The 26319-nt window shown below is 35.6% G+C and overlaps 1 protein-coding gene across 5 annotated transcripts in view; it reads left to right on the forward strand.

Annotated features, from left to right (window-relative positions):
- The window catches only part of LOC131159677 (serine/threonine-protein kinase TIO), a 45445-nt gene that overhangs the window by 5744 nt on the left and 13382 nt on the right, over positions 1-26319 (forward strand). For all 5 annotated transcript variants that reach the window (XR_009137851.1, XM_058114757.1, XM_058114758.1 and 2 more), the window contains exons 5-15: positions 8226-8318; positions 8486-8560; positions 8692-8784; positions 13049-13112; positions 13208-13292; positions 14860-14932; positions 15015-15083; positions 15188-15268; positions 15353-15458; positions 15532-15684; positions 15824-15962. Coding sequence is in view for 4 of the 5 variants with exons in the window: in XM_058114757.1 (XP_057970740.1) it covers positions 8226-8318; positions 8486-8560; positions 8692-8784; positions 13049-13112; positions 13208-13292; positions 14860-14932; positions 15015-15083; positions 15188-15268; positions 15353-15458; positions 15532-15684; positions 15824-15962 (1031 nt within the window). In the remaining variant the exon portion in view is untranslated. The remainder of the gene's footprint in view (positions 1-8225; positions 8319-8485; positions 8561-8691; positions 8785-13048; positions 13113-13207; positions 13293-14859; positions 14933-15014; positions 15084-15187; positions 15269-15352; positions 15459-15531; positions 15685-15823; positions 15963-26319) is intronic.

Raw genomic sequence — 26319 nt, forward strand, 5'->3', positions numbered from 1 at the left:
GTTAAACAAGAGTGCTTTAGCTAGCGCCGCATGGCCCTTCACAAGGGTGTGAAAATAGTTGGACCGTGACAGCACACTATGCTTCTGGATACGACACACATATATTTGCTTAACCAATCCATATTCCTAATTGAAAGTAAATATGTTTCTTTTGTTTGTGAATCTAATTAGCTATTGGTGGGCCTTCTAAATTAAATTTGAACTTAAAGAGAATATCAAAGCCATGGTTTTAAATAACGGCCGTTACGTAACGTAACGGCCGATACGTAACGTAAATCAAGGGCTCCGAAACCGATCCGGGCCGATAATGCGGTTCGGAAAAAATTCACAGCCGTAACGGTCCGTAACAGCCGTTACCCCTATGTTACACTCCGTAATAGTCCGTTATGGACCGTTACATACCGACAACTTGCAGAATCTGCTTTCTGCTGCGCAGCGTTCCTTTCCCCCTTTACCGAGTCCCAAGCACCCATCTACCATTCAATCTACCTAAATCTAACGTTCAAAGAACAAAAATACTTACTTGCAGTTTTGTTGGCCGAGCCGCTGAAGCTATAAGAAGGCTTCACGCCTTCACTCCTTCGAAGCCTGAGTTACTCATCTTCGCAGCCTTCGTTTCCTGAATCCTGAACCTAACAAAGTTCTTCGAAGCTTGAGAGTGGCCGAAGGCAGCTTCATCCGCCACCGCCAGTCGTCGCACTCGCCGCCACCAGCCAGCCCTCTACCAGTCGTCGGCGTCGTCGCACTCGCAGCCACCAGCCAGCCCTCCGCCGGTCGTCGCATGAAGCTTCGAGGCTTCGAGGCTCCTCCATCCTCCGAGTCGCCTCCTCTCTCTCGGTCTCACTCAGAGTCTCAGACTCTCTGCCCTCTGCTCATCTCGCGTATGAGATAAGCTTTATTTCAATAACACTCAACACCCACAACCACATCTTAAATATTTTATTATGTTTTTTTTTTAATTATAATTTATTGTAAGTAATGTTTGTTAAATTGAATTAAAAAAAAAAAGAGTAATTTAATAGAGTAAAAAGCTTTAAAATTTCAGATTCATTTAATATGCAAATTGGTTCCTAAATAATTTAAGCATGTCATATTCTGTTTTGATTAACATACTTTTATTCATTCTTTACGTATTCTTTCTTTCCTTTTGGTTTCATTGCATATAAAATATATATTATTTTAAAATAAATGACTATGACATGGCATTCCAAAAATATGGAGTGGACAATTTCTCATGTTCTATTTCTATGCTATTTTATATTTGTGAGTAAAACAACATTTTGCATAATTATTTCCCCTAACAGCATTTTGTTTGTTGTAAATTATTATATTCGTATACAATATCAATTTCATTTATATGGTATCGCATTAACATTTTTTGAAAGCTGACACCGTTAGAAATAGACTAATAGTATTATGGTTACAGACTTCCAAGATACAACATTAGTACAAAAAATACTCTTTTCTAGTCTTATGCCTTGCCTATAGATGCAGCTCTTGTTTTTTTTTTCTTTTCAAAGATCAGAAATCTCCCACATCTTAAACTTTTTATTATGTTTTTTTTTTAATTATAATTTGTTGTAATTATGTTTGTTAAATTGAATTAAAAAAAAGTGTAATTTAATAGAGTAAAAAATCAAAAAATAGTAATAATTATGTAAAATAAAATTTTCTTAATTTATAAATATTTTAATTGTCTTATATTTTTTGAAAGGTAATTAGGAAAATTTAGTTTTATCACATATTTCCTATTTATAAATATTTTTTAAGTTTGAAAATATCATTTTGAGGTTAAATTTAAAATTAGGTAAAATAAATCGTTACATGATCTATTTTTTGTTTTTCAGTTATCAAATAAAGTAAAAATTGATAACTTAATAAAAAACATTTTAACCTAATAGTTAATATATTAATAATTCAGATTCTTGCTAATTACTAGTTTACTACTGGAATTTGTAGAAAAATTTTATTTTAATCCATAAATTGAGAAAATGCTTAAAAAATTAAATAGAAAATTTATACTGTATGGATCTCTATTAGTGATGCTGTGATGTATATAAAAGTAGAGCAAGTTTTTTCCTCCTTTAAAATTACAATGTTAATTTCTTATAGTTATAAATATAAATAAAATCAAGTTAAAAAAATAATCAAAATACCTTTTTAAAGATAAAGGAATATATTTTTTTGTAATAAAATATCTAATATTTTAATCCATATACTGAGAAAATGTTTAAAAAATTAAATAGTCAATTTGTAATGTATGGATCTCTATTTGTGTTGCTATGATGTATATGAAAGTAGAGCAAAAATCTTTTTCACCTGTTAATTTCTTATAGTTATAAATGAAAATAAAATCAAGCTATAAAAAATAATGAAAATATCTTTTTAAAGATAAAGGAATATATTTTTTTTGTAATAAAATATCTAATATTTTATAATTTTGTTTATTTAAATATAAAAATAATAAACATTACTTATTATTTTTAATGAAATATTATATTTATTTTTACGTAATAAGTATTTAAAATTAGGACTATTTAGTACTTATTATTTAATATTTACTAAATTACTAATTATATTATTCCTGTCATTGTAGGAAGGTTGTAACTTTGTATTTTCTTTATATTTTGTGTAGAGATCATCAAATTAAGTCTATCAATATGTCACGTGATAGAGGAAATTAAACTTACCTAGTGAAGATATTTGATGGCATTTTGGTACTGCGGTAGACGGTAATAGACATGTTATTATGTGTAAGTTATGTGGGAAGATAATCAAAGGGGGCATTACACGCTTGAAACAACACTTGGCACATAAAAAGAGTCAAGTAGCTGGATGCTCAAATGTGACCACACAAGTAAGAGAACAAATGATGAAACATCTACAACAGTATGCTGAGAAGAAAAGAGATAAACAAAAAAGGCAAGAAGAAGCAGAAGCCCAAATTAGAGGAGATTTTGAGAATTTGAGCGATGAAGAAGACTTGGAAGAAGAAAGTATGAGATTTGCTCGACAAGAAAGCATGCGATCACAACAACAATGGGAAGAGAGACAAAGATTTCGAGCAAGAACAACTGGAAGGGGTAATATTTATGAAGAGGGTGGTGGCTCTGGCAGTGGTGCTACCAGTGGTTTCAATAGAGCAGGAGCTCGATCTTATAGTGGTCGAGAAGCTGGAGGTAGTGGACGACAATGGATCAATCCTGATGCCCCTGAAGCTAGACTAAAGGCAATGGATCCTATTTTAGAAAGAAGCAAGAGTGCGAAACAACCAAAACTCAACACAAAGTTACTGAAAGGTTTAAGAAGTAAATTAGGAAAAGCGGTTGGAAAATTTCTAATTTATAATCGGATTCCAGCGAATGTAGCTGACTCTCCATTTATGCAGCCTATGCTTGATATTGCTGCAGAGGTTGGAAATGGGGTGAAGGGTCCATCACCCTATGAGATATCTGAAATTTATTTGGAGCAAGAGTATCAAGAAATGAAAAATTATATAGCTTCTTTTGCTGGAATTTGGAAGGAAAGAGGTGTAACACTTATGTGTGATGGTTGGTTAGGACCTACTAGAAAACACATTATAAACTTTTTAGTTTATTGCGATAGAGGCACCGTGTTTCATAAATCAGTTGATGCCTCTGATGTGCCAAGCAGAATAGCTGAATATTATTTCAGGTAATTTTCTAATTTTAATTGTATATGCAAATAGTATTATGGACTTGCATGTTTTTAATTAAATAGTAGTAATTATTGAATTTATAATTTCATTTGAGATTAATGGATGAGGTGGTTGAAGAAATTGGAGAGGAGAATGTTGTCCAAGTAGTGACTGATAATGAAGCTGCAATGAAGGCAGGAGGAAAATTATTAATGCAGAAGAGGCCCAATCTCTATTAGACAGCATGTGCAGCTCATTGCATAGACCTTATTCTTGAAGATATTGGTAAGAAAAGTAACGTGAAGAAGGTCTTAGAAGATGCAAGAACAATAACCTCATTTATTTACAACCACACATGGACAGTGAATTTCATGAAGAAATTCACAAATAATAGAGAGTTACTTTGCCCTGCCATCACTCGATTTGCCACAAATTTCATTGCTTTGGAGACTATTGTCAGGCATAAACAAGTACTAAGGGAAATGTTTACATCTGATGCTTGGAAAAACTCAAGGTTTGGAATGGCAAAATCAGGCCCAGCATATGATTCAAAGAAAATTATCTTAAGCAAAGAGTTTTGGTAAAAGGCCTCTGATATAATTAAAGTGCAAGAACCCTTGGTGAAAGTTCTTAAATTGGTTGATGGTGATGAAAAACCAACCATGGGCTTCATATACGAGGCGATTGATAGGGCGAAGTTGGCCATTCAAAAAGATTGCCGGTTTACAAAGACTATTGGAAAATTATTGACAACCGGTAGAGTTTTCAGTTGCACCAAGATTTGCACGCTGCTGGTAAGTGTAAATCAAATACAATTTCTTATTATTTTAACTTTTAAATTATGCATAGTTGGATTAGAAAACTATTGATTAATATGTTTCTAAATTTAATTGTAGGGTATTTTTTGAACCCACAATTTCTTTATGGTGCCCCACCCTCTCCTGAAGTTGCTAGAGAAGTCATGGATGGAGTTAAAAAAGTGATAACCAAGTTGGTACCCGATATAGATACTCAAATTCGGGCTATTAATCAAGTAAGTATTGGTTTCATTTAATTGAATAATAAATTGTTCTAGTATTTAATAATACTTTTAAGAATAATTATTAATATATCTAATTAATTAATTATATTTCACAATCATCCTTTTTTAGTTGTTGCTATATCGAGATAGGCAGGAGACTTTTGGAACCCCGTTGGCTCAAAGGGCAGTAAAACAAACAAATCCTGGTAAATATGGCTATATAGCTAAATAATAGAGAATTACTCTATTTTCTCTCTTTGTGTTCAAATTTGACTTTTGAAATACGCTATACTAATATAAAACTCTTTTTAATTATTCATGCAGCTGAATGGTGGATTCATTATGGCTTGTGTGCTCCTGAGCTCCAAAGAATAGCAATTAGAGTTCTTTGCCAGACCACATCAGCTTCGAACTGTGAGCGTAATTGGAGCACCTTTAGCCTCATCAATACGAAAACAAGAAATAGATTAAAGTACATGAGACTACAAAAACTTGTTTTCGTACATTACAACATGAGGTTAAAGTTAAGACGTACAATGAGAAGAAGCCAACGAGAAATTGAAGAGGGTTTCAATCCTATCAATTTGGACTACATTTTTGAAGAAGATGATCCTTTAAGTCAATGGTTAGAGGAGAGAGAGACACCACTACTCGACGGTCAGGACAATTCAAATTGGTTAAATGAAGAGGTTGGTGGTACTACAGAAGGAGGTGATCAACCACCAATAAACGCGCATGATGATTCAAGTTCAAGTCCTGAACGCACACAAAGTGATGACAATCTTGGTTTGAGCCCACCAAGTGATGATGATGGTAATAGTGGTGCTGGAGCTGGGGTTGGGGGGGTGGCAGTGGTGGTGGTGGAAGCGGCGGTGTAGAATATAATTATGGATATGATACAGGGACATCATTTGGAAGGGATATATATCCTTCTGATCCTTATGGACTACATGACATACCTGAAAATTATGACTTGGGTATTCCTCCAGGGAACCAATCTTCACAACCCAGGAGAAGGAGTGCTCGTGGTGACCCTAGCGATTTTATTGAAGATTCATATGGTGTGGTTCGTAGTTTTGGGGACTTTGGTTTAGATGGTTCATCATCACAATCATATGGATCTCATCCAGCATATCCACATTATGCATCTCGTGACTCACATTTTTATCCCGGTGGATCAGGAATCTCAGGATCTAGTGAGTCTTCTTCTACACACTACCCAGGGCCAGCCCCTACCCCAACTTATAGACATTATTCAGGAGAATTTTCATCACCAGTACATTTTCAAGAGCAACAACAAAATGACGCAAACTTGGGTTCATTTAACTATGTATTTCGACAAGGATGGGGAGATAATTTCCCATCCCAATCTCAAGATACAGATGCAATTTATGAAGACCCTCCACGTCATTCTTTTTGGTGGTGACATGTGTTATGTTATAAATTTGTAATATTGTATTCATGTATTTTCAACTATTTATTGATATTTGATATTAATCACTTTTTAAATTCATGTATGTGTAATCACTGTAATGTGTATATTGACTTATTGAGTATTAAGTCTATTGAGTATTGATTCCTTTTTAGTAACTTTATGACTTTAATTAATTGATTCTTACATTTCTACGTCTTTTTACTCATTAAACTAATGTAAACTATAAAAAAATATGTTTTTTTTTTGTAAACAGCGCACTAAAATTAATATAAAAATCATAATGCCTATTAAAAAGCATTTGTAGGGTGAATGAAAGCCTGCAAAATTCATTAAAAATCATGTATTAATGGATTTCATGCTTATTTTTTAATTTTGGCATGGTTGTGCATGTGTGAAAAAAATTCACGACCGTTACGCCCGCTTCCCGTTACATAACACCCGCGTCTCCCGCGACCCGCGACACCCGCGACCGTTTCGCGACGTTACCCGCGACCGCGATTTCGAACCATGATCAAAGCCTATTCTATGTTCATGTGGTTGATTCCAAATGATATTATGGACAAGTACACACACTCATTAGTCATTATTGGCAATCATGTATTCAATAATTGCATAACATGTATTGTTGACCACAGAGATGATAAATATTCCATGAAAGAGAGCCTGAATAGAGTATTAATAAATGACATTTTTAAGTCGTAGTCTTGGTTGTTGTTGTTATTGTTTTAACTCGATTCTAAAAGGATAAGATATGAGGTCAATATGGATCATTGCTTTAAATAACAGTAATGGTCCAGGTTACGGTAAAGGTCAAGGCCATTGCGGATGTTACGTTATGGGTAATGGTCCCTGTGCTCGCGAATTCAATTTTTGCATTTGCAAACTTCTTAAAAACATATAGATTCACATGTTCTAAACCCAGAATCCTTATGCTAATGCTTTAAATTGTTTTTAGTAAATTTTAATCAATTTAAATATAACATATACTACAAGTATTAGATGTCATATTGGTTCCTTTGTTTGCTATTGGCAAGAATAAGCAAGCACTTGCTAATGTTTTCACTATTTTATTGATTATAAGTGAAATTCAAACCAAGAAATCACAAGTATAAAGAAATATAAAATATGGAATGCCATCTTTTCTATCTTTTTGTCTTTAATGGAATTTTTATTATCTAAAAAAGAAAATATAGCTTTAATGGAATTTTTGTCATCCAAAAAATAAAATATAGAATGTTCATTTGTTAAACAAGAACTAAAATGCATATAATAAAATGTATTTTAGTCTCGAAACTAGGTGTAAGAAAAACATAAAAAAATAGAATAAAATTGAAAGAACTTAAAATACAAAAATATATAATTTAATGAGAAAAAAATTTGAGTTTATTTTAATAGTAGTTATTGAAAAATGTGTGCTAAATGTTGAGGAAAATGAACTCAAAAATGATTTTTTTTTAAATAAAAAAATCACCAACTAAACAAACCAACTTCAAATTGAATTTATGCTTCAGTAAAGGGAAAAGAAAGGAAAAAATGCAGAAAAAGGACTAGCACTGTAACAGCTTGTAATGGTCGTAATGGTTGTGAATTTGAGCATCCCCGAGATATTGCCCCGTAATGGTCTCAGAAGTCGTCAACACCGTTACTTAACGTCCGTAACGGCTGTTATGCACTGATTTTTAAAACTATGATATGGATGTGGGGAATCAAGGTACTCTCTGGCTCTTAGAAAAGGTATTTGCATTGAGCATTGAGATAATTTAGTAGATTACTTGCACAATTGTCATGGTGATGATTGGAATCAATAGCTACTTTGAAGTTTTGGATATTAACTTGTATGAATTCTTTCAGCACATTCTAAACAGGGAAGGGATTGTGAAAGGCTTTGTGGGTTATTCCCTGTTAGTTTTGTGAAAGAGTAGCTCATTATTTATTTGCAGTGTTTCTTTTCTTGTTTAATAATCACCTTAAGGTTATAAGTGTGGATTTTATGATTGCATCAGATCTACTCTATAATTTTCTTTTGGTCCATGACATAAAACTTGATAAGGATGGCATTTTTTGTTTCTGGGAGAAAGCTTTTCCCTCTTATTTTCTCTCATATGTCACAGATTCTAAGAAAATTGAAACATGAAAATATCATTCAAATGCTCGATTCCTTTGAAGGCCCCCAAGAGTTTTGTGTTGTCACAGAATTTGCACAGGTAACTGCTCATCTCTTTTTCTACCCTCTTTTTCTTTCTCAAACTATCATACATATTGCACTTAAACTAGTTTTTTGTGTTGATAAGTGCTCATTATGCTTGAAAAAAAATTATATCTTCACATATGCGTATCTTCCAGGCTGTTGATGACCCTTCTCTTTATGCAGGGTGAACTATTTGAGATTCTTGAGGACGACAATTTTCTACCTGAAGAACAAGTCCAAGCAATTGCTAAGCAGTTGGTATTGTCCTCCCTTGGTTTTTGCATTAATTACTTGTAAATTTTTTTTTGTCATGCATAGTTGTTGGTTATTGTTTCATTTATTGGGCTTTCTTGTATCCTGATTATAGCTTCTTCTGTTGAAAATTTCAGGTGAGGGCATTGCATTACTTGCATTCAAATCGTATCATACATCGTGACATGAAGCCACAAAATATTCTCATTGGCGCCGGGTCTGTTGTTAAGGTTGACTAGTTAGATAATATGCATATGCTTTCTGCTCATTCAGACAGCCAAAAGATCTAGTTTATATGCTAAATTTTCTCTTCACATGGCTTAAAATTTTTTATATTTTACATTTTCATTATGGTGGATAGCATATGCTGTAATATTTCCCCTTCAATTTTCAATTTTTCAAGTTTATTTTTTATTTTTAATTTTTATTGCATTTTCATTTGTTTTTTAAACGCTTTACATGGTACTCCATTATCACAATTCGTCGAGAAGTTAATTGTGTTTTCAAACCGTTCTAAGACTGCATTAGTATATTGTTTTAGAAATGCATTTTTAAAAAAAATAATACGACACGCAAGAATACACAGATGTTCAAATTCATTGGCACTTTCTTGTTAAACAGAAGTAAAATCTTCAATTGTTTTGAGATGGATTTTGTATTTGATATAGCTTCTTCCAAGGATGATATATCCTACTTGAATGACAGTTTGAACAGGCTCATCAACATTTCTGACAGATAACCACCGATGGAAAACTTTAGATGCTTATATTGCTGCTATAGCTTTAGAAATTAGGATTTTATTTTAGTTTGCAAAAATTCTGCAAATTTTAGGAATTTTGTTAATGTAGGGGTATTTTGTTTATTTTTAGTATTTTGAGGTTATTTTATGATTGTTTTAGTTGTAATTTTGTTGTATAAGTATTTTGTTTATGTTGTATGAGGCAGTTATCAATTTGAATTCAAATTTCCAGAACTCTTTTCCTCAGTCTCTCTCATGTGGCTCTCCTCCTTCTCTTTTTCCTCCTCCTTTCTTCTTGTTCTCCTTCTCCTTCTCCTTCTCCTTCTTCCCTTCTCCTCTTTCTGTTTCTCTCTCTGCTCTGCTTCTGATCTTCCTGTTTTGCCCTGCAGCAGTCTCTGTCTACTTGTCATGTCTTTATTTATTTATTTATTTTGGCACGTGACTGGCTGTGACTCTATCTAAAATTCAATGGAGGCACTAGGCCTAGGCAAGAATTTATTTTTTTAAACCGTCATTTGAAAACAAGTTAGAAACCAATGAAGAATGAATATTTGTTGAAAAAACAATATATATATATATATTTCATAAAGCAACTAAAAATGTTTTATATTCAGTGACAAGCTCTTTTCATTGGGCTGTACTTTAGATACAACAGTTTTGCACTTCCTAGTCTACATACATAACCAGTAAAATACATGCTTAGTTTCCCTATTGTCGTCTGCCAACCTGTAATACATGTCAAAAATGGCAATCTCTGAGTACTTAACAAGTGGAGCTCCCTTTCAATTCGGACCTGAAATTATCAAGGAATAGGGTGAGCAACCACCTCAATAGACATTCTTAATTCCCCCTTTTCCAAATAGGGATTTTAATACTTTAACACATGATTTCTTACATGCATGCAGAATCATAAGGTGCATGAACACACACTTTATTCAAAGCAATATGCAGGACATAGTCGATATTCTAAGCAATCTGTTCATCTAAAGTTATTATCCCAAAACACCCAAATAGCATGCATTTAACATGGCAGCACAAGTGCATGGTTTATCTCAAACAAGTGCCAAATTCCAGGCTGGCCAACCACTATTTAGAGCAGAAATACCCTCAAGTGCCAAATTCCAGCCTAGCCAACCACTGCTTGATGCAGAAATTTCCTCTGAAGGTTTAGTGCCTTTCACCCAAGGGATACACTATCTCTACTCTCTCAAATTCCACAATATCACAGCCACAAAAGCACATGGCGCCTGCTCTTTCACACAACAGCAATTCGAAATATGCATACACAGGCTTTTTCCATAGCAATTAAAAGAATCATCCTTACAAGATGAACATCTACCGCATGAAAATTCCCCAACTAAAAGAGATATGCAGCTATGACAACCAAAGAAAACATATATGCAATTATATCAAGTAATTAGCAATAACAAACTTAAATCTCCCGTATTAGGATTCAATTCTATGCAAGTTTCTACCCTTATTTCCTTTGAATACTCTAGGGATAAATGAAAATTAAGAAATCAACTTTGATTTTCAGCTTCTTCAAACGTAGTTTAAGCTTCTCTCCGAATTTCCTATATTTTCTCTTGATTTTTTCTGAATTTCCTTGATTTTATGCAGAGTTATCTCTCTCTCTCTCTCTAGAACTAGGGTTTATGACAAGAGTTTGTGGTATATTTTCTGTATTGAGGCTGCTCTGCACGGCTCGTAGGTTCAACACAGCAGCTACTTGCTGCCAGCTGCTTGCCAAGTATCTTTTTCAAGGCTGGAAACATGGCAGGACTGGAGCAGCTCGTGGCAACAAGGGTCTTGCAGGGCTGTCATCTGTGTCCTAGGTGTCGTCCGCTGGTTTTCAGAGCTTCCAGGTGTCAAACCTGGTTTCAGCATGCCCTGTCTTTTTTTTTCCTATCTCTGCCCCAACTTTTATGTTATTTATGTTTTAGCATGTCTCTCATAATTTTCTTTCATCTAAGCCCCTCTTACCACTAATAAGTCAAATGGAATTCCCAATATCCATGAACATAACTCAATTTATGAATAACATGGCTAGTGTGAACTTGTTTAATGCAAAACAATGTAAGGCCATGCTAAAGGGTATGGCGATCACACTACTTCTCCCTTCTTATCTCTTCTCCTTCTTCTCCTCTTTTTTTTTTTTTCGCTTCATCTTGTTCTCTCTGTTTTTTTTTCTATTGTCCTTCATCAATTTCACATTGTGATGTGATCATGGATGAAATTATTAAACTTCGATCAACAACTTTTCAAATCTTTCATTACCCAACAGTGGGCAATATATTCTTTGCAAAGAAAAATCCAAAGATTTTGGTGGTTTCTGTCCAAAGCTTCAATAATTTGGATTTTTTTAAAATTATTTTGTAAAATATAATCATAAATTCAATGAAAGTATGAAAATTATAAATTCTAAATATCAATGAAACTATGGTAGTCTCGACTATTTGTTCAATTATAATGTAAACCATTTCAAAATAAAATCCTAATTTTGGTAATTTTTGGGTTAAATTTCTAAAATCCCTAAATTTATATATATTTTTCTTCTAGAATTTTAATTATTTTATTGAATCTGGTCATATTGGATAGTACCGTATGTTTATGAATGTACATAGGTTCATGCTTGTTTAATTTTGAATAATTAAAAATTTCAGTACTTTGTAATAACTTTACTTGGCCTGATTATACTTATATATGTTTAAGAGTAGTATTTTCTAATTGCATTTGCTTCTGAATTGCTACCATGGCTAGGTCTAGGAAAATGAATTAACTGTCTTTAATATTTTGCTCTATATATCCATTGGGTACCGTGGAATCATTATCTTGTAAAAAAAGGGCAGCTCAGTGCACAAAGCACCCGCATTTTGGGGTATGGGGAAAGGGCGGCCCACGATGGGTCTATAGTATGCAGCCTTACCTTGCATTTATAAATTTATAATTTTGTTGAGGGAAATAAGTTGTGAATATTTACCTTTTTTGATGATGTCACAATTCTGTGCTGCCTGCTCAAAGTTCATAGATTGCATAAATAAAGGAAAAACCAAAAAAGTAAAAAAAAAAAATGAAGCAGTGTCTTTTTTCCCCTTTGGAAGCTAACATTCCTGGGATCAATCATGTAGAATTTGCGTGTCCCAAGCCACATGAATGCATTCTTAAGATTGCATTGATATTTTTTTAATGTTTACGAGTGCATCAGCATCTGCAAATCTGTTTATATTGTTTGTTCTGTAATCATGGCTTGTTTGTTTATTGTGTGGTCTTGGTTCATTTATTCCTAAATATTTGTGTCTAGAATCTGTGCTTTGAGCATGTCTTCAAATGTTCATTTTAGGTTTCTAGTGTAAGTAAGCTTATGATACATTACTATCATCCGTCTTTTTATTTCACAATTTGTATTTGTATTAGCTGTAGGATGTTGGTGCATCATCAATCTGGTGGATATATATGTTAGTATATTGGATTTGTTGAAACAGGGTTAATATTTTGACGACTGCAACTTGTAATATGTATTCTGTAATCAGGTTGTAACCTTTTATTACAACAAACTATCATATATTCAACTTTATATTATCATGATTATGTAGTCTGTAATCAATTTTTGATGAATCTTATCCGTGAAATATAGCTCACATTGTTTTTCGGGTTCTCTCATTGTCATATTACAGTTGGAAGTTAGTCTCATAGTTCTGGTGATTTTTAAGAGGACGCATACATTTTTATAAGTTATCTGTTTTTATTTTGACCAGCTTTGTGACTTTGGATTTGCTCGTGCAATGTCTACAAATACTGTTGTTTTACGATCTATAAAAGGTTTGATTGATTTGAGTATCATCTTTCTTGTTATATTTGTAATTGCAGCCTGTACCCCAAAAAAATGCATTAATAATTCTTGCTATAATTTACAGGTACACCCTTGTACATGGCACCAGAACTGGTTCGGGAGCAACCTTATAACCACACTGCTGATTTATGGTCTCTTGGAGTTATTTTGTATGTATAACTTTTTTATCCTGATATTACATTTAGGTTGGTATTTTGCTAATTAATCAGTTCTTGTCATAACAGTCCTTTGTCACAAATTTTCACAGTTTTGGGCGTTCTGGCTGTTGCTGTGAGCCCTACTTTTCTTTGAATTTTGTCCGCGAAACTTTATTAAAAGAAGAAAGAATATGCGAGGATGGTAAAAGACATCCTCTTAAAAAAAAAGAAGCAAAAAGGAAAATTAACATATGAGGGTAAAGCATCAAAGAAACTTGTCTAATATGAAAATGTAACAAGCTCCAGTCTTGCCATGTTGCCATTTTCCCCTGTGCCTCCCTCTTCCAGAACTCTGCTGCTTTATCTGTTGAAAATTTTTAAGCTAGCCTCTTCTTTTTAATAGAAGCTAGCATAAGAAAGAAAGATATCTTGCTAATGTTACCAATGATTATAAATGAAGTTTTAGGGTGCTCTAGAAACCAGTGCACCACATTTGTATATATTCATGCATGGGGGGGGGGTGTGTGTGTGTGTGTGTGTCCCGATGCATGTGCACATGCATTAGCGTGTGCACTTGTAAACCTCTGGTCCTCCCAGCCCCAGGCTTAGTCTTGGGATGACCGCTGCTGTACTTTGGTATGCAATAATAATCAACAGCTGTTGTGTGCATTTAGATTTTGGAATGCTTAATATTTCATATGCTTTTATAATGCATTTCAGAATGGAAATGTTTTGGCATGTAGTAAACCACTTAAGCTGAGTTGGCCAAAGGCACATTTTTTTAATCTTGCAGTTAATGTCTTAAGGCAAGGACTAGCTTGTTCATCGTTTTTTTTTTTTTTTAAATTTAAAAATTTTTATTTTGTATTTTTTCACAACATGCCTTTTGGGGGGAGTGTATAGTATATAATTTTTGAAAAGTTGGATCTTACTTCATAAGTGTCTTATCATTTACTAGGGTTAAATTTTGGGTTTTTATTTTATTTTTTTTATTTCAGTGGTTATCCCATGGCAATTAAGGGTATGGATTACACACAAGATGGTGGTTGGGTTTATAATTGAAAGAACTGGCGAAGGAAGCATTTGCATAGGATAATTGCCCTTATTTTATAGCCTTTTAAGGAAAATGCTCATAGAAAGTTAATTGTGTGATTAGTGGAATTCATCATTTTCAAGCATTCCTGACCTTCTAATGCTGGAAATGCAGCTGGTTCTTTGAATCAGTCTAATGATGTTGCTTGTTGGCATTATCAGTAGACTAGCTTCCTGACCGTAATTCCAGGTGATATTGAGAGGACCTTGGGAACAATTGTTCCTTCCAAACTAGCCCATATATATTGGATGGTGGTTTAAATTGTTGTTTGTTTTATGTAAAATTCATGCCTTTCCACTTGTGCAGATAACACCTGGCGATTGCCTGCGAAGATTTTTCTACTTTTATTGCCACATTCCAATATTTCCACCCTCTGTTTAAGATAGTTATATCAACAAACTATTAGCCCTCATATTTTCTTCTACACAACTTCTTGTTTCTTTTGTTTTCACCCTGGACTGAAATTAGTTGTTCTTGGACATGCAGGTATGAACTGTTTGTCGGCCAACCTCCATTTTATACGAATTCAGTATATGCTCTCATCAGGCACATCATTAAGGTATATTTTTTTAATGTTGTTATCAGTTTATCAACTGAAACTTTCTTGTTTGAATGCACATTAATTGTGTGTTATTTTCCAGGATCCAGTCAATTATCCTGACAATATGAGTCCAAATTTCAAAAATTTCCTAAAAGGATTGCTCAATAAGGTCATATTTTGTTACAATTCAATGTACCATTTGATAATTGTTGTAAATTTTTATTTACAAAAAATTTCGGTTTCTAATTTGATAAAGAAACTTGTAAGAAGCAGGTTCCCCAAAATAGACTAACTTGGCCTGATCTTCTTGAGCACCCATTTGTCAGAGAAACAGTATGCGATCTGGGGGCCAGGGTAACATTATTTTATGATTTTCATACAAAGATATATAGTTGAAATATTATTTGTAGTTTTAGAACTTGGATTCTTAATTGCCAGGAGATTTGTGCTGCAGCCCCTGCAGAAGGGGTATCTGATGCTGCTTTGAAGCGTGAAACAAACATCAGTCATACATCGAGTGGTTCACCTCTTTCCAGTCCTGCAGGTAAGGCCTTCATTTGGTCTTTAGATACACACATGGGAATTGTTTTTGACTGTCACAAACTGTGTTATTCTAGATAAAGGTCATTCCCCAGCTGCCTTTGAGAATGGTTGTGCTCCAAACCTTCAAAGTGATCCTTTGTCAGGTAGTCCTAACTCAGCTATAGTTGACTCTTGTCCACGCGAGGAGTTTCCTGGTTTCACTGGTCCCAATGATGCTAACCAGTCAGGTAGATTATCTCATAATTTAACAGAATAGTTATGTTTACATCAATGTTGTGTTACCCCATAATGTTGTGTTGAAATTCTTATTGGTTGTTCTAATTTCAAATGGTTTGGCAATCTTGTTTCCCTTATATCACTGCTCAGGTTGCCAGGTGTTGGACAGATTAGAGAATAATTCTCTAACAGTTAAAGGTGCAGAATTCATAGGTCATGATAGCGAAGCACTGGCACTTGTCCTGCTACCAATAAAAAATTGGACTAAAGGAACTCATAACTCTAGCCGGTAAAACTAAGATCTGCTCCTGATCCTTCTATGGTTTAATTGTAGCAAATACCAAGTTCCAACTGGTGGTGTCTTTGATTTAAATTTCTTAGGAATGCATTTGGATGTTTGTTTAGATATTAAATGATTACCCTATGGTTTGATTTTCATTTAAACTCATAGATACTTTCTTCCATAAGATTGAAAATTGCATACTTTTCTGTGCATGAAAGATTTTTTTTCCTAATAAAAGAAGATACATCAAGGAAGAGAATGTTCAATCAGAGTGAGGATACTGAATCCTCTAATAAAAAGGAAAAAAAAATTAATAATGAACAGGAAAAATAAAAATAATAAAAGAACTGAACCATCCAAGAAAGTCTCTCTTTAATCCCTTCCAATCATTGTTCACCAGACACTTCAAATTTGCAAATTCCCTCTGACTCTTCTTCGCCTTAGATTCACCACCATCAAATCGAACTTCATTTCCTTTATGATCATACAGTATGAGGCCCAAGCTATGCAACAAATTCTGAGTTTGATGTCTTTCTTGGTAGATTCTTGAACCTGATTAGGCTGAATTCCATTGTTTACCTTCAGTTCTTGTTTAGAAGCATTGTCCTAAAAAATATTAATTCCATATAAACCTTCTAGAGGAGGAAGCGGCACATAAGATAAATCCCCTTGACAATCACAAGAAGAGTCAGAATAAAAAATCCTTGCAGCTCTCGAATTTGTTCTAAAATTAAACGCTTGTCACATTCAAATTCAAAACTACCTATGCTATCACCCTCTGAAACATCCCCCCATATCTTACTATCCGCACTTGTATTAATCCTCTGAAAAATGGGCTCCTCCATAATGCTTAAAACACCTTTAGAATATCTTTTAAGATTTTTTTTTTGGTTTTCTCACAAGGTGAATCTCAATTATTTTCAAAATACCTCCTCCTTTCAAAACTGAATTGCACTTCCTTATGATGAGCGTAAACCTTTCAAGTTTTTAGATTATCTGAATTGACTCCCTTATAATTTGAATTCCTTTCCAAACCAACAATAAAGTCCTGATTTTCAACTTCATAAGAATTAAATTCTTCAAAGAAGATCCCCCAAACACAATCTTGGAACCTTGCTTACTATCATTCTTCATAATAGGAGCCCTTTAGAAAATTAGTAGACTTTTTAGAAGGCCACCTATCTGACTTTGCCTCCTTTTATTTTTTGTTTTTAGAGCAATTGCTTATCTCCTCTTGACCACCATAGATCTTGTTAGAAGACGATTTAATTGCTGAATTGTGCGTGTTTTTCTTCTGTTCTAAAGAGGGATAAATTCCCGCAGCCTCACAAGTTTTCATTATAAGGCTCTCGTTTTGACTAGGAACTTGACTAAGCATTTGGGCCTGCCCTTCCAGTTGGCCTAACTGCTATTCACTCGGTTGAATTTCTACTCTCTAATTGGTTTGTAATCTGAAAAGGAGGCTGTGTTTGGTCTAGGTAAGTTGGTGCCTAAAAACCTTTTAGCTAAAAGGTTATGGCACTTCCCTCTAGAAGAATCTTCCTTGTGGCATTGAGTAATAAGAGGCAAGTTTGGGCTAGATGAGAATGGGTGGGATACTGATAGTAATCTCATATGTTCTTTGGGGGAGTTCGTGGGAGTCCATTCCTCAAATTTATCCTTCCTTTACACCTCACACTAATTCTGTGGTGGGGAGGGGGTCAGGTATCCTCTTTTGGAAAGACCGTTGGCTGGGTAATGAAGTTTTATCCACTTCTTTTCCTCATCTCTTTTGTTTGTGTGCTGAGCAAAATAGATCCATATCTTTTTTTATTGGGGTTTTGGGCAGTTCTTTGGTTTACTGGAATCTTCACTTTAGGAGACCTCTTAATGATAGGGAGACGTAGGAGTTGTCTTCTTTACTATCTTTATCGAACGGAAGTAATCTTTTGTTAGGGAGGGATATTCGTACTTGGTCCTTGGATCCATTAGGAGTGTATTCTTGTAAATCTTTTTTTTGAATGCTTGATTCACTCTAATTGTTCATTTCTGCTCTTTCCTATAATTTGAAAGGCCAAGGCTCCCTTAAAAATTAAGGATTTCACTTGGTTGGTTGCGCTTAATAAATATTAACAATTTTTTGCAAATTAGAAGACCTTGGAGGGCTTTTTCTCCTGATGTTTGTGTGCTCTGTCTTAAAGACTCTTGAGACAGCTTCTCATCTCCTTTTACACTGCGCATTTGCTTGGTGGATTTGGAATAAATTGTTTGGTATAATGGTGGAGAGTTGGGTAAGCATCAGTGGAATATTTATTAGCCATTTTTTTCACAGGTTTGGAAAAAGGAAACCTTTTGAAGGTGTGGTGTATTTGCAATTTTATGGGGAACTTGGTTGGAATGGAATGCACAGATATTCTTTGGGAAAAAAAAATTAATTTGGCAGTTGGTTTGGGATAACAACTAGTTTTTAGCATCATTGTGGTGTGTAGGCTTTGGTTTTAGAGGACATAATTTCGTGTTGGCTTTGGTTTTCTCATAGGAAATAGTTTCCAAGAGATTCAAAGATATTAGAGGAATGTGCTGGTTTATAGGGTTTTTTCTCCCAAGTTGGTTTTGTTGTTTTTTTTGTGTTTGTTCCAGATTTTCTTTGGGAGATTTCTCATTCTCCCTGTTGCAAATTATTTTCCCATTAATGTAAATTTCTTTGCAATAATTTCTTTCTCCTCTCTAATTTTGCCTAATATAGAATCAAAATTCCACTCTTGAGCCTCCTTAATGAACAAGTCCATCAGAAATTTTTAAAAGGCCTTTATTGCTTTCAAACAATTGGCTTCTATCTAAATTAGTCGTCAAAGACCTAGGCCAATCCTGCCCGACCTGCATCATCCCATCGCCCACGTAGAACACCCAAGCTGCCTCTGGTCTAACCTCCCTTGCTGGAACCTTCTCCTTTGGTGACGTCAATTGATCATGCAAAGTTGTTTGCAGAGTCTTCTCTTGCATCTTCTCCGCACACCGAACACATACTACCTCTAGCACATCCTTAGGGATTGAGTGAACTCCATCAATAGGAATCTAGCAAGCACCAATCTTAGGAATCGAGCAAGAACCATCAGCATCAGCTTTTCCTGATAACATTTAACTCCAGGATCAATTCTCATTACTTTTTTTAACCATTATTTCCATCAATGCCTGAAAAACAAGAGCTCACCAAATCATTGAACTCTTTCCCAAATCAAAACCACCTATCGCCTTTGGATCCTTTAGGGACAAAGAAAGAATATCTTTTGCCTCTCCATTCGTGGCCTAATTCGAGGAATTTCCCTACCCTCGTTCCATAAATCACCCTCCAATAATCAACAAAACCCACCCGAGATCTATGAAAACTCTTCGCTAACTCGCTCGCCTACTATACCCTTGCTTAAATTTCTAGCAAGAGATAAGACTCCCTATGAGGACCATTTTGCTGTAGTTGAAGAAAATCAAATCCATGAATTCTGCTCCCAATTCTTCTCAAGAATGAACAAAGCTCCAACCTTCCCTACTTTATCCAATTTCAGATCGAACAATTTCGCTTTGATTTGAATTGAATGAATCCCTATCATGAAAACTAATAAAATCTTGATTAAGAGCTTGAGGAGAGTGAGTGGAAGTCCTTCTTGAGGGAGAAAGAACCATTGGGTGTCCTTGGTTTGAACACTGCTAAAGTGATGGCTAGGAAGCATGAAGAGCCTTCAAGAGTTCCTCCTTTCTATCGTTGTTGGACTTTGAGAGAAAAATTTAGACCATAGGCAAGCTGGAAGTTGAACAAAAATGGGTAGTGGGCCTTCGAGAGAGAGCTAGGGAACTAGGGCTTCAAGCCTTTAGGAGAGAAGAGGCTTTGAGCCTTCAATAGAGAAGAGGGTAGCAAGTATCGCTAGGGCTTCATCGAAGCTCCTACTGGAGGCAAAGATTTTCGGTGTCACGATTCACCCTAATGCTGAGACAAATCTAGTTGAGAAAAAAGAACCTTCAATCCTTTGAGAGAGAAAAGGTTTCAAGGCCAAGGAAGTTCTAAAAGATTTAATGGAATAAGTATGGGTAGGATAAGGTTGAAAAGCAAGCACACAAGTTTGATTCATTTGATGTGTTTCCCTATGGTACAAGGGTTTTGATTATTTTAACGAAACCTATGGAAAAAAACTTGGCCTAGAGTTTAGGCTAGGATGTTGGCGGGTGTGATGGGAAATAGGGTTGGCATAGGTTGGAGTTGTAACAAAAAAACCTGTCCAAACTAAGATTGTGCAAATGGATTTTGGACTTTGTAGAAAAAGTGCTGGGTTATAGTGGGTTTTATTGGTTCTTGAAAAAATGGTATATTTAATTATTGTTCCACAACACTTATTGCACAAGCATGTATATCCATTATCACTTCAAATATAAGTGTTTGGGTGTGAAAAAGTGCTTGTTATGCCCAAAAAAGGTGATTTTTAAAATCAACATGTCTAAAAATGGGGTTGGGGGTTTGAACATTGGAAGGGTGAGCTTTAGGGTTTTGCTAATTTAGCCAATTGTACTAGTCTAGAGTGGCATCTTGCTTATTTGGCTCTTCGTTTAGGTGGTAGTCCCAACTTTGCTGCTTCTTGGAATCGGTGAAGGAGGGTGTGGGGATAGACTAGAAAGTTGGAAGAGAGCGTATTTTTCTTTAGGGGTTTGCATTACTCTCATTAATGCTGTACTTTCTAATATCCGCATTTATTTTCTTTCAATTTTTAAAATTCTAGTGGCAGTGGCTGCTGCATGGATAGGATTATGAGAGATTTGTTGTGGTTGGGCATTGGGGAAGAGAGGAGAGATCATCTTGTTAGTTGGGAGAAGGTTAGAAGATCTCAATCTAAAGGGGGTGGGGGCTCGGGACTTTGGTGTCTAAAAACATCTCAATAGTTGGAAAGTGGTTGTGGAGGTTCCCCTTGGAGGTTGGTTCCTAATGGTACAAAATTATTAAAAGCAAGTAGGGTTTGCATCAGACTGGTTGGGATACTAAAAAGGGTGGCAATGTTTCTCATGCAAGCCCTTGGAATATTTCTGAGCTTGCTCATTTCTTTGACCCTCTTACTCGTTTTCATGTTGGGAATGGGATTCTTATTTTATTCAAGGTTTGGGTTGGTAAGTTTTCTTTGGAGTCTTTCGTCCCTTGCCTTTTTAGACTGTCTACCATACATAATGCACCGATTTATGCTTTCTATCTTTTCCTTGGGGGGGGGGGGTGTTATTTCTCTTGGGATTTTTCATTGTTTTATGAATCTTAATGAGAGAGATATTAATGATTTAACCGTTTTGTTGAGACTGTTGAATCCTTTTGTACCTCAAATGGGCAATGACTAGAGGTTTTGGTTTGGGGATTCTTCTAGCTCCTTCTCCATAAAATGCCTTTTGTTTTTCTAGTTGTTGAAAATTTTGAATCCTTCTTATTTTCCCCTGAACATTTTTAGAAGGCTATGGTTTGTTTGAAAATCAGCGCTTTTATGTAGGGATGTAAATGGATTTGCGTTGGCAGAACTCTTGTCTCAATCTACTGATTCAGCCCCAATAGGGGTGGATTTGGTAGTTAGGGGTGGCAAAACGGGTCAAAACCCGACGAGTGACCTGTGATCCGCCCGTTTAAAACAGGGCCATGTTTTATGCAAGGCAACTCATTTATAAATGGGTCAATTCGGAACCGACCCGTTTATAATGGGTCAACCTGGGTTTGGGTCGAGTCACTTGATTACCCGTTTATTTGCCTGGCCTGTTATATAAACACGCCTTACATTGTTACACATAAAACCTATTCGGCTATACCGTCGCCTGCTCCTATCCACATTTCCAGTCCTACTGCACTCCACTGTCGTGCGCCCTTGGCCCTTGTAGCGTGGTCCCTTGCCCGTCTGGTCGTCTGCCCAGCACCAGCGTCTGGCGTCTACCTAGCGCCAGCACGTCTCTCGCCTTCTCGCGTCTGGCTGTCTGCCTAGCACCAGCAAGTCTCTCGCCGTCTCGCGTCTGCCTAGTCTTTTGTCTCACCTGTCTCGCTGAGTCTCGCAGTCGCAGACTCGCACTTCTTCTTCTTCAAACTGGTTTTGATTTAAAATTTTAAACCCCCACGATTTAAAAATCTGATTTTGATTTAAACCCCCACGATTTAAAAACCTGATTTTGATTTAAACCCCTTCTTCTTCTTCTTCCTCAGCCGAGAGAGAGAGATTTGTTCTTCTTCGTCTTCTTCCTTAACTGAGAGAGAGAGATCTGTAAATGTAATTTCTTTCATTTAAAATTTTAAAATAAAAAAATTTTATTTTTAAATGGGTAACCAGTGACCCGCCCGATTTTTAAAAAGGCAGGTTAGGGTTTACATGGTTGTGACCCGTGCAACCCCGGCCCGTTTGCAACCCGCCTGAACCCGGCCTGTGAACCTATTTTGCCACCCCTATTTGTAGTTTATGAAATGGATTAGGGGCAGTGGTTTGGATGCATTTTTAGACCCGGGGCGGATTCTGAACAATTTAGAGAATGTGTTTCCTACCTCGAATTCTCCCCGCCCGGAATCCCTCTATGCTTAATGAAACCTGCCCCGAATCCGTCCTGAATATAAAAAAAACAAATAAATATATTTATGCATGTGTGTGTGTGTATGGATGCATGCATATGTATAAATAGAGTATTTTTCATTCAGTTGTTCATAGCTCCTAAATGTATTCATTTTACCTTATTGTATGTTATAATATTAAAAAAAATTATGTTATCCAGAATTATACTTTCTGATAGTAAAAGAAGAATTTCACTAATAGAATAAGAATATACAACTAGAATAATAAGACTATCTCCTTAGCATAGTCTTGAAAATCTAGATAGAGAACACAAAGAAACAACCTGAAAACTACAAAACAAAAGAGAGAAAAACCAAGACGAACTGACACTTCAACACATACTGCCAGTCGAGCTGAATATCAGAAAAGCTCACCCCCCATAAAATTCCCCTGCCACACACACCAAAGAGAAGTCAAATAGTGTATCTTTTCCCAAACCAGCAAAAGAGACATTATGCTCTATCCACAGCCCCCAAAAGACTGCAAAGAAAGCACATTTCCGGAGCTTTCCTTTTTCCTGCCAAAACCAGCGAAAGACACTGCCAAAAAGACCTCCACTGTCTCAAAACTCACCCAACATTTGCCAAAAATACTATGTAACTTGTTCTGCACCTTCCAAGCATAATCACAATGAATGAACAAATGTGAAGAAGATTCTGAACAATTAGAACAAAGAACACATATGCCTAGAGAAGTAGCCTTAAAAGGTCTCCTAACCTGTAGCAAGTTATTAGTATTAATTCTATGAAGGCGCAACCAACCAGATAAAAGCCTTGATTTTGAAGGAGACTTTGGCCTTCGAAATGGAAGTATAGAGAGGAAAAGGGTTATCTAGAATTATATTAAAATAAGATAAGCTATGTTTTTTTCCCCATAATTTTGTAGCTTTTTTATTTGGAAGAGCAGATTTAGATTCATGACGGGAGGTGGACCCCGTAATGATGCGAGAATGGGGATATAAATATTGTCCTGGGGCAGATTTGGGTCAGTAGGTGGGGCTGATAATTCTTGGTGTGGTTATTTTGGGTTCTTCCTCTGTCGCTCCAAATCTGCCCCATTTACATCCCTAATTTTAATTTGGACTGTGGCTCTTGACAGACTTAATACCAATGATTTATTGCAATTGAGAAGGTATTTCATGGCTATCAGTCTTCATATTTGTTTGTTGTATTCTTGCACGAATATGGAATGGTTTATCCACTTGAAGTCTGTTACAAATGGGAGGTTTCGGGCAGAGGGCAAGGGGCCCCGAAGGGCTCATGAAAAGCTGAAAATGGCACTTGCTCACTTTTTCTGTGAATTTTGAGAAGCTGAAAAAGGTTTTTTTTCTGCCACTTGGTCCACTTCTAAGTGGTCACTGTACACAATTGCTGGCATGTTTTAAATTTTTGAGTATGCAGTGGCTTGATTATAAATCTTATACATTCCTCTCTCTCTCTCTCTCTCTCTCTCTTACTCCCTGCCCTAGCCTTGTCCTCTTCTTTCTCAGAAACCTCTTGCCTTTCTGGAAAAGAAAATGGAACAAAGCATTCCAGTGAGGAAGCCTCACACCTCAGCTGCACATCTCCTCACCTGGCTGGAATACCCCATCTCTTATTCACTGGCTCTCTACTCCTCCCCCTTCTTAGGCGCAGGACTTCTCCTATTTATCCTCCTCACACTGCCCTTGACACCACCACCACAGACCCTTTCCTCCTCCTTCTTTGTGCTGCTGCTGAACACCCTGACCCAGCCCTCTCTTCCACCTCCTCATGCCATTGGATGCCTCCTCCTCCTCTTTGTGCTGCTGGATTTATGACAGACCCCAAACCGTGTACTAGAAGTCATCCCTCTCCTTTGGTTTAGCACTTGTCCATGGTCTTGGCAGTTTGGATTTGCTTGGCTTGGATACGGATTAACATAGTAATTCAAGGAACATTTTTTTGAAAAATGTAAATTTTGTTAATAAGAATTCCTTCTCGATCCCTCCCAAGGGAAGTCCCGAATTGGATCCCAAATTGACAGGTTAGTGTGAGCTTATCCATGCAGATATGCACTCTTCAAATAGGAATCCGTTTTCTGAAAGCTCAGTGGTAGAGCGCACCCCTGATAATTGCGTCGTTGTGCCTGGGCTGTGAGGGATCTCTAATATTATGTATGGCATGAATTTGTAGTACATGAATAATTACTAATAATAACATTTTATGTGTATAGACATAGTAATCTGGGTACTAATATATGTTAGTAATATTATTATTTAGCAAACATTAATAATTATATATTATTTTATTATGTATATATGTATATGCTAAAGTATAATATTATTATTCATCAGAACTTATTTCTAAATGCAGGAAAACAACAATTATGACTTTAGGCACGTATTGGATATCATAAACACTAAACAAATTCCGCAATTTTTCTTTTCTGGTTGCGCACTTTCCATTAGTGCTGCCAAATGATCCCCAGGGATCAATCTAGCTAAAGGTCTTGTCATGAGGTCATATGGTTTTATTCCTGGCCTTGGTTTAGTGACTTTGATGAGCTGAATGTTGGTTTATGAAATGGAATTGAAGTATGAAACATATCAAGGTCAGAATGGGATCAAGGCTGTCAACACGTGCAGACCTGGATCCAATGCCTTGACAGAGATGGACCTTGATGGGGATGAAAACCCTAAAATGATGTTACCACTAATCTTTTATTTACTTAGGTGTAATTTAATTCACCTAATTACTACCAATTAATTTAAATCATGGCCAAAGAGCTGATAGTCATGATTTGCATAATTAGCATCGGATTCAAGAGTACGATTATGTAAGGGGAAGGTGCTAGCGCCGCACATCCATCCTCCAAATTGTAACTAATTGACCTATGATTACCTCTTAAGTTAACCCATCAAGACTTTGATTCTTTCTTTTTTAAGATTTGTTAGCCTTTTTATATATTAGACAGCCATACAGAAGACATAAACTGCCCTCACCTCAAGATTCACATGAGCGTGCACAAGACAACTCTTTGACTCATTGTCCAATTGATTTTAGCATGTGTTTGAAATTACCACCTATTAAACATTGGGTGGTCCCGCACCAGACAAAAACTACCCTTACCTCAAGATCTGCGAAGGCTTGCATAATACATAACCTTAACGCTCATTGTCAGATCAGTTAGCATGTTTTAAGGTTAAGCAAGATGCAAATATGGAAATAAATTATACAATAAAGAAGTATCTACACGATCTTACAATCAAAGTTACCTAAAATAGGACACATTAGCAAAAAAAGATAATACTATAAGCTCTAAAATAAGGAAAAAAAAATCTCATAATCTTGGGAAGGCAACTAAGAAAATTCAAATGGTAATTTCCTATTTTATGATATTCTACATTTCTAATCTATTAGAACATATGCAAAAAAGGATCAAAATTTTTATGTACAAGACAACACTTTTGATTTTTAATTTTTAATTTAATTTAATATTTTTTGTAAATTTTGAGAAATAGTAAACTCTAATCAATCCCAAAAGAGTGCCCTAGAGGCTTTGAAGAACCTAGAAAGCACCCAAAAATTGTAGGAATTTTTATGTAGTTTAAAAATGAATTTTATATTTTTTTATGGCAAAAAATTGAAGACTAAGCAAGAAAGAAGAGGCAGCCAATGCTCATATGCAATGGAGAAAGCTAATGCTTGAACATAAGTCTGGTTATCCACCATCAAAGAATGCAAGAACAAATAACTATGAACCAAATTCTCCTATTAGACACAAATAAATTTTCAAAGACATCAAAGATTGATTGAAAAATC

This window comes from Malania oleifera, chromosome 7 (assembly GCF_029873635.1).
Source record: "Malania oleifera isolate guangnan ecotype guangnan chromosome 7, ASM2987363v1, whole genome shotgun sequence".
Classification (NCBI taxonomy): Eukaryota; Viridiplantae; Streptophyta; class Magnoliopsida; order Santalales; family Ximeniaceae; genus Malania; species Malania oleifera.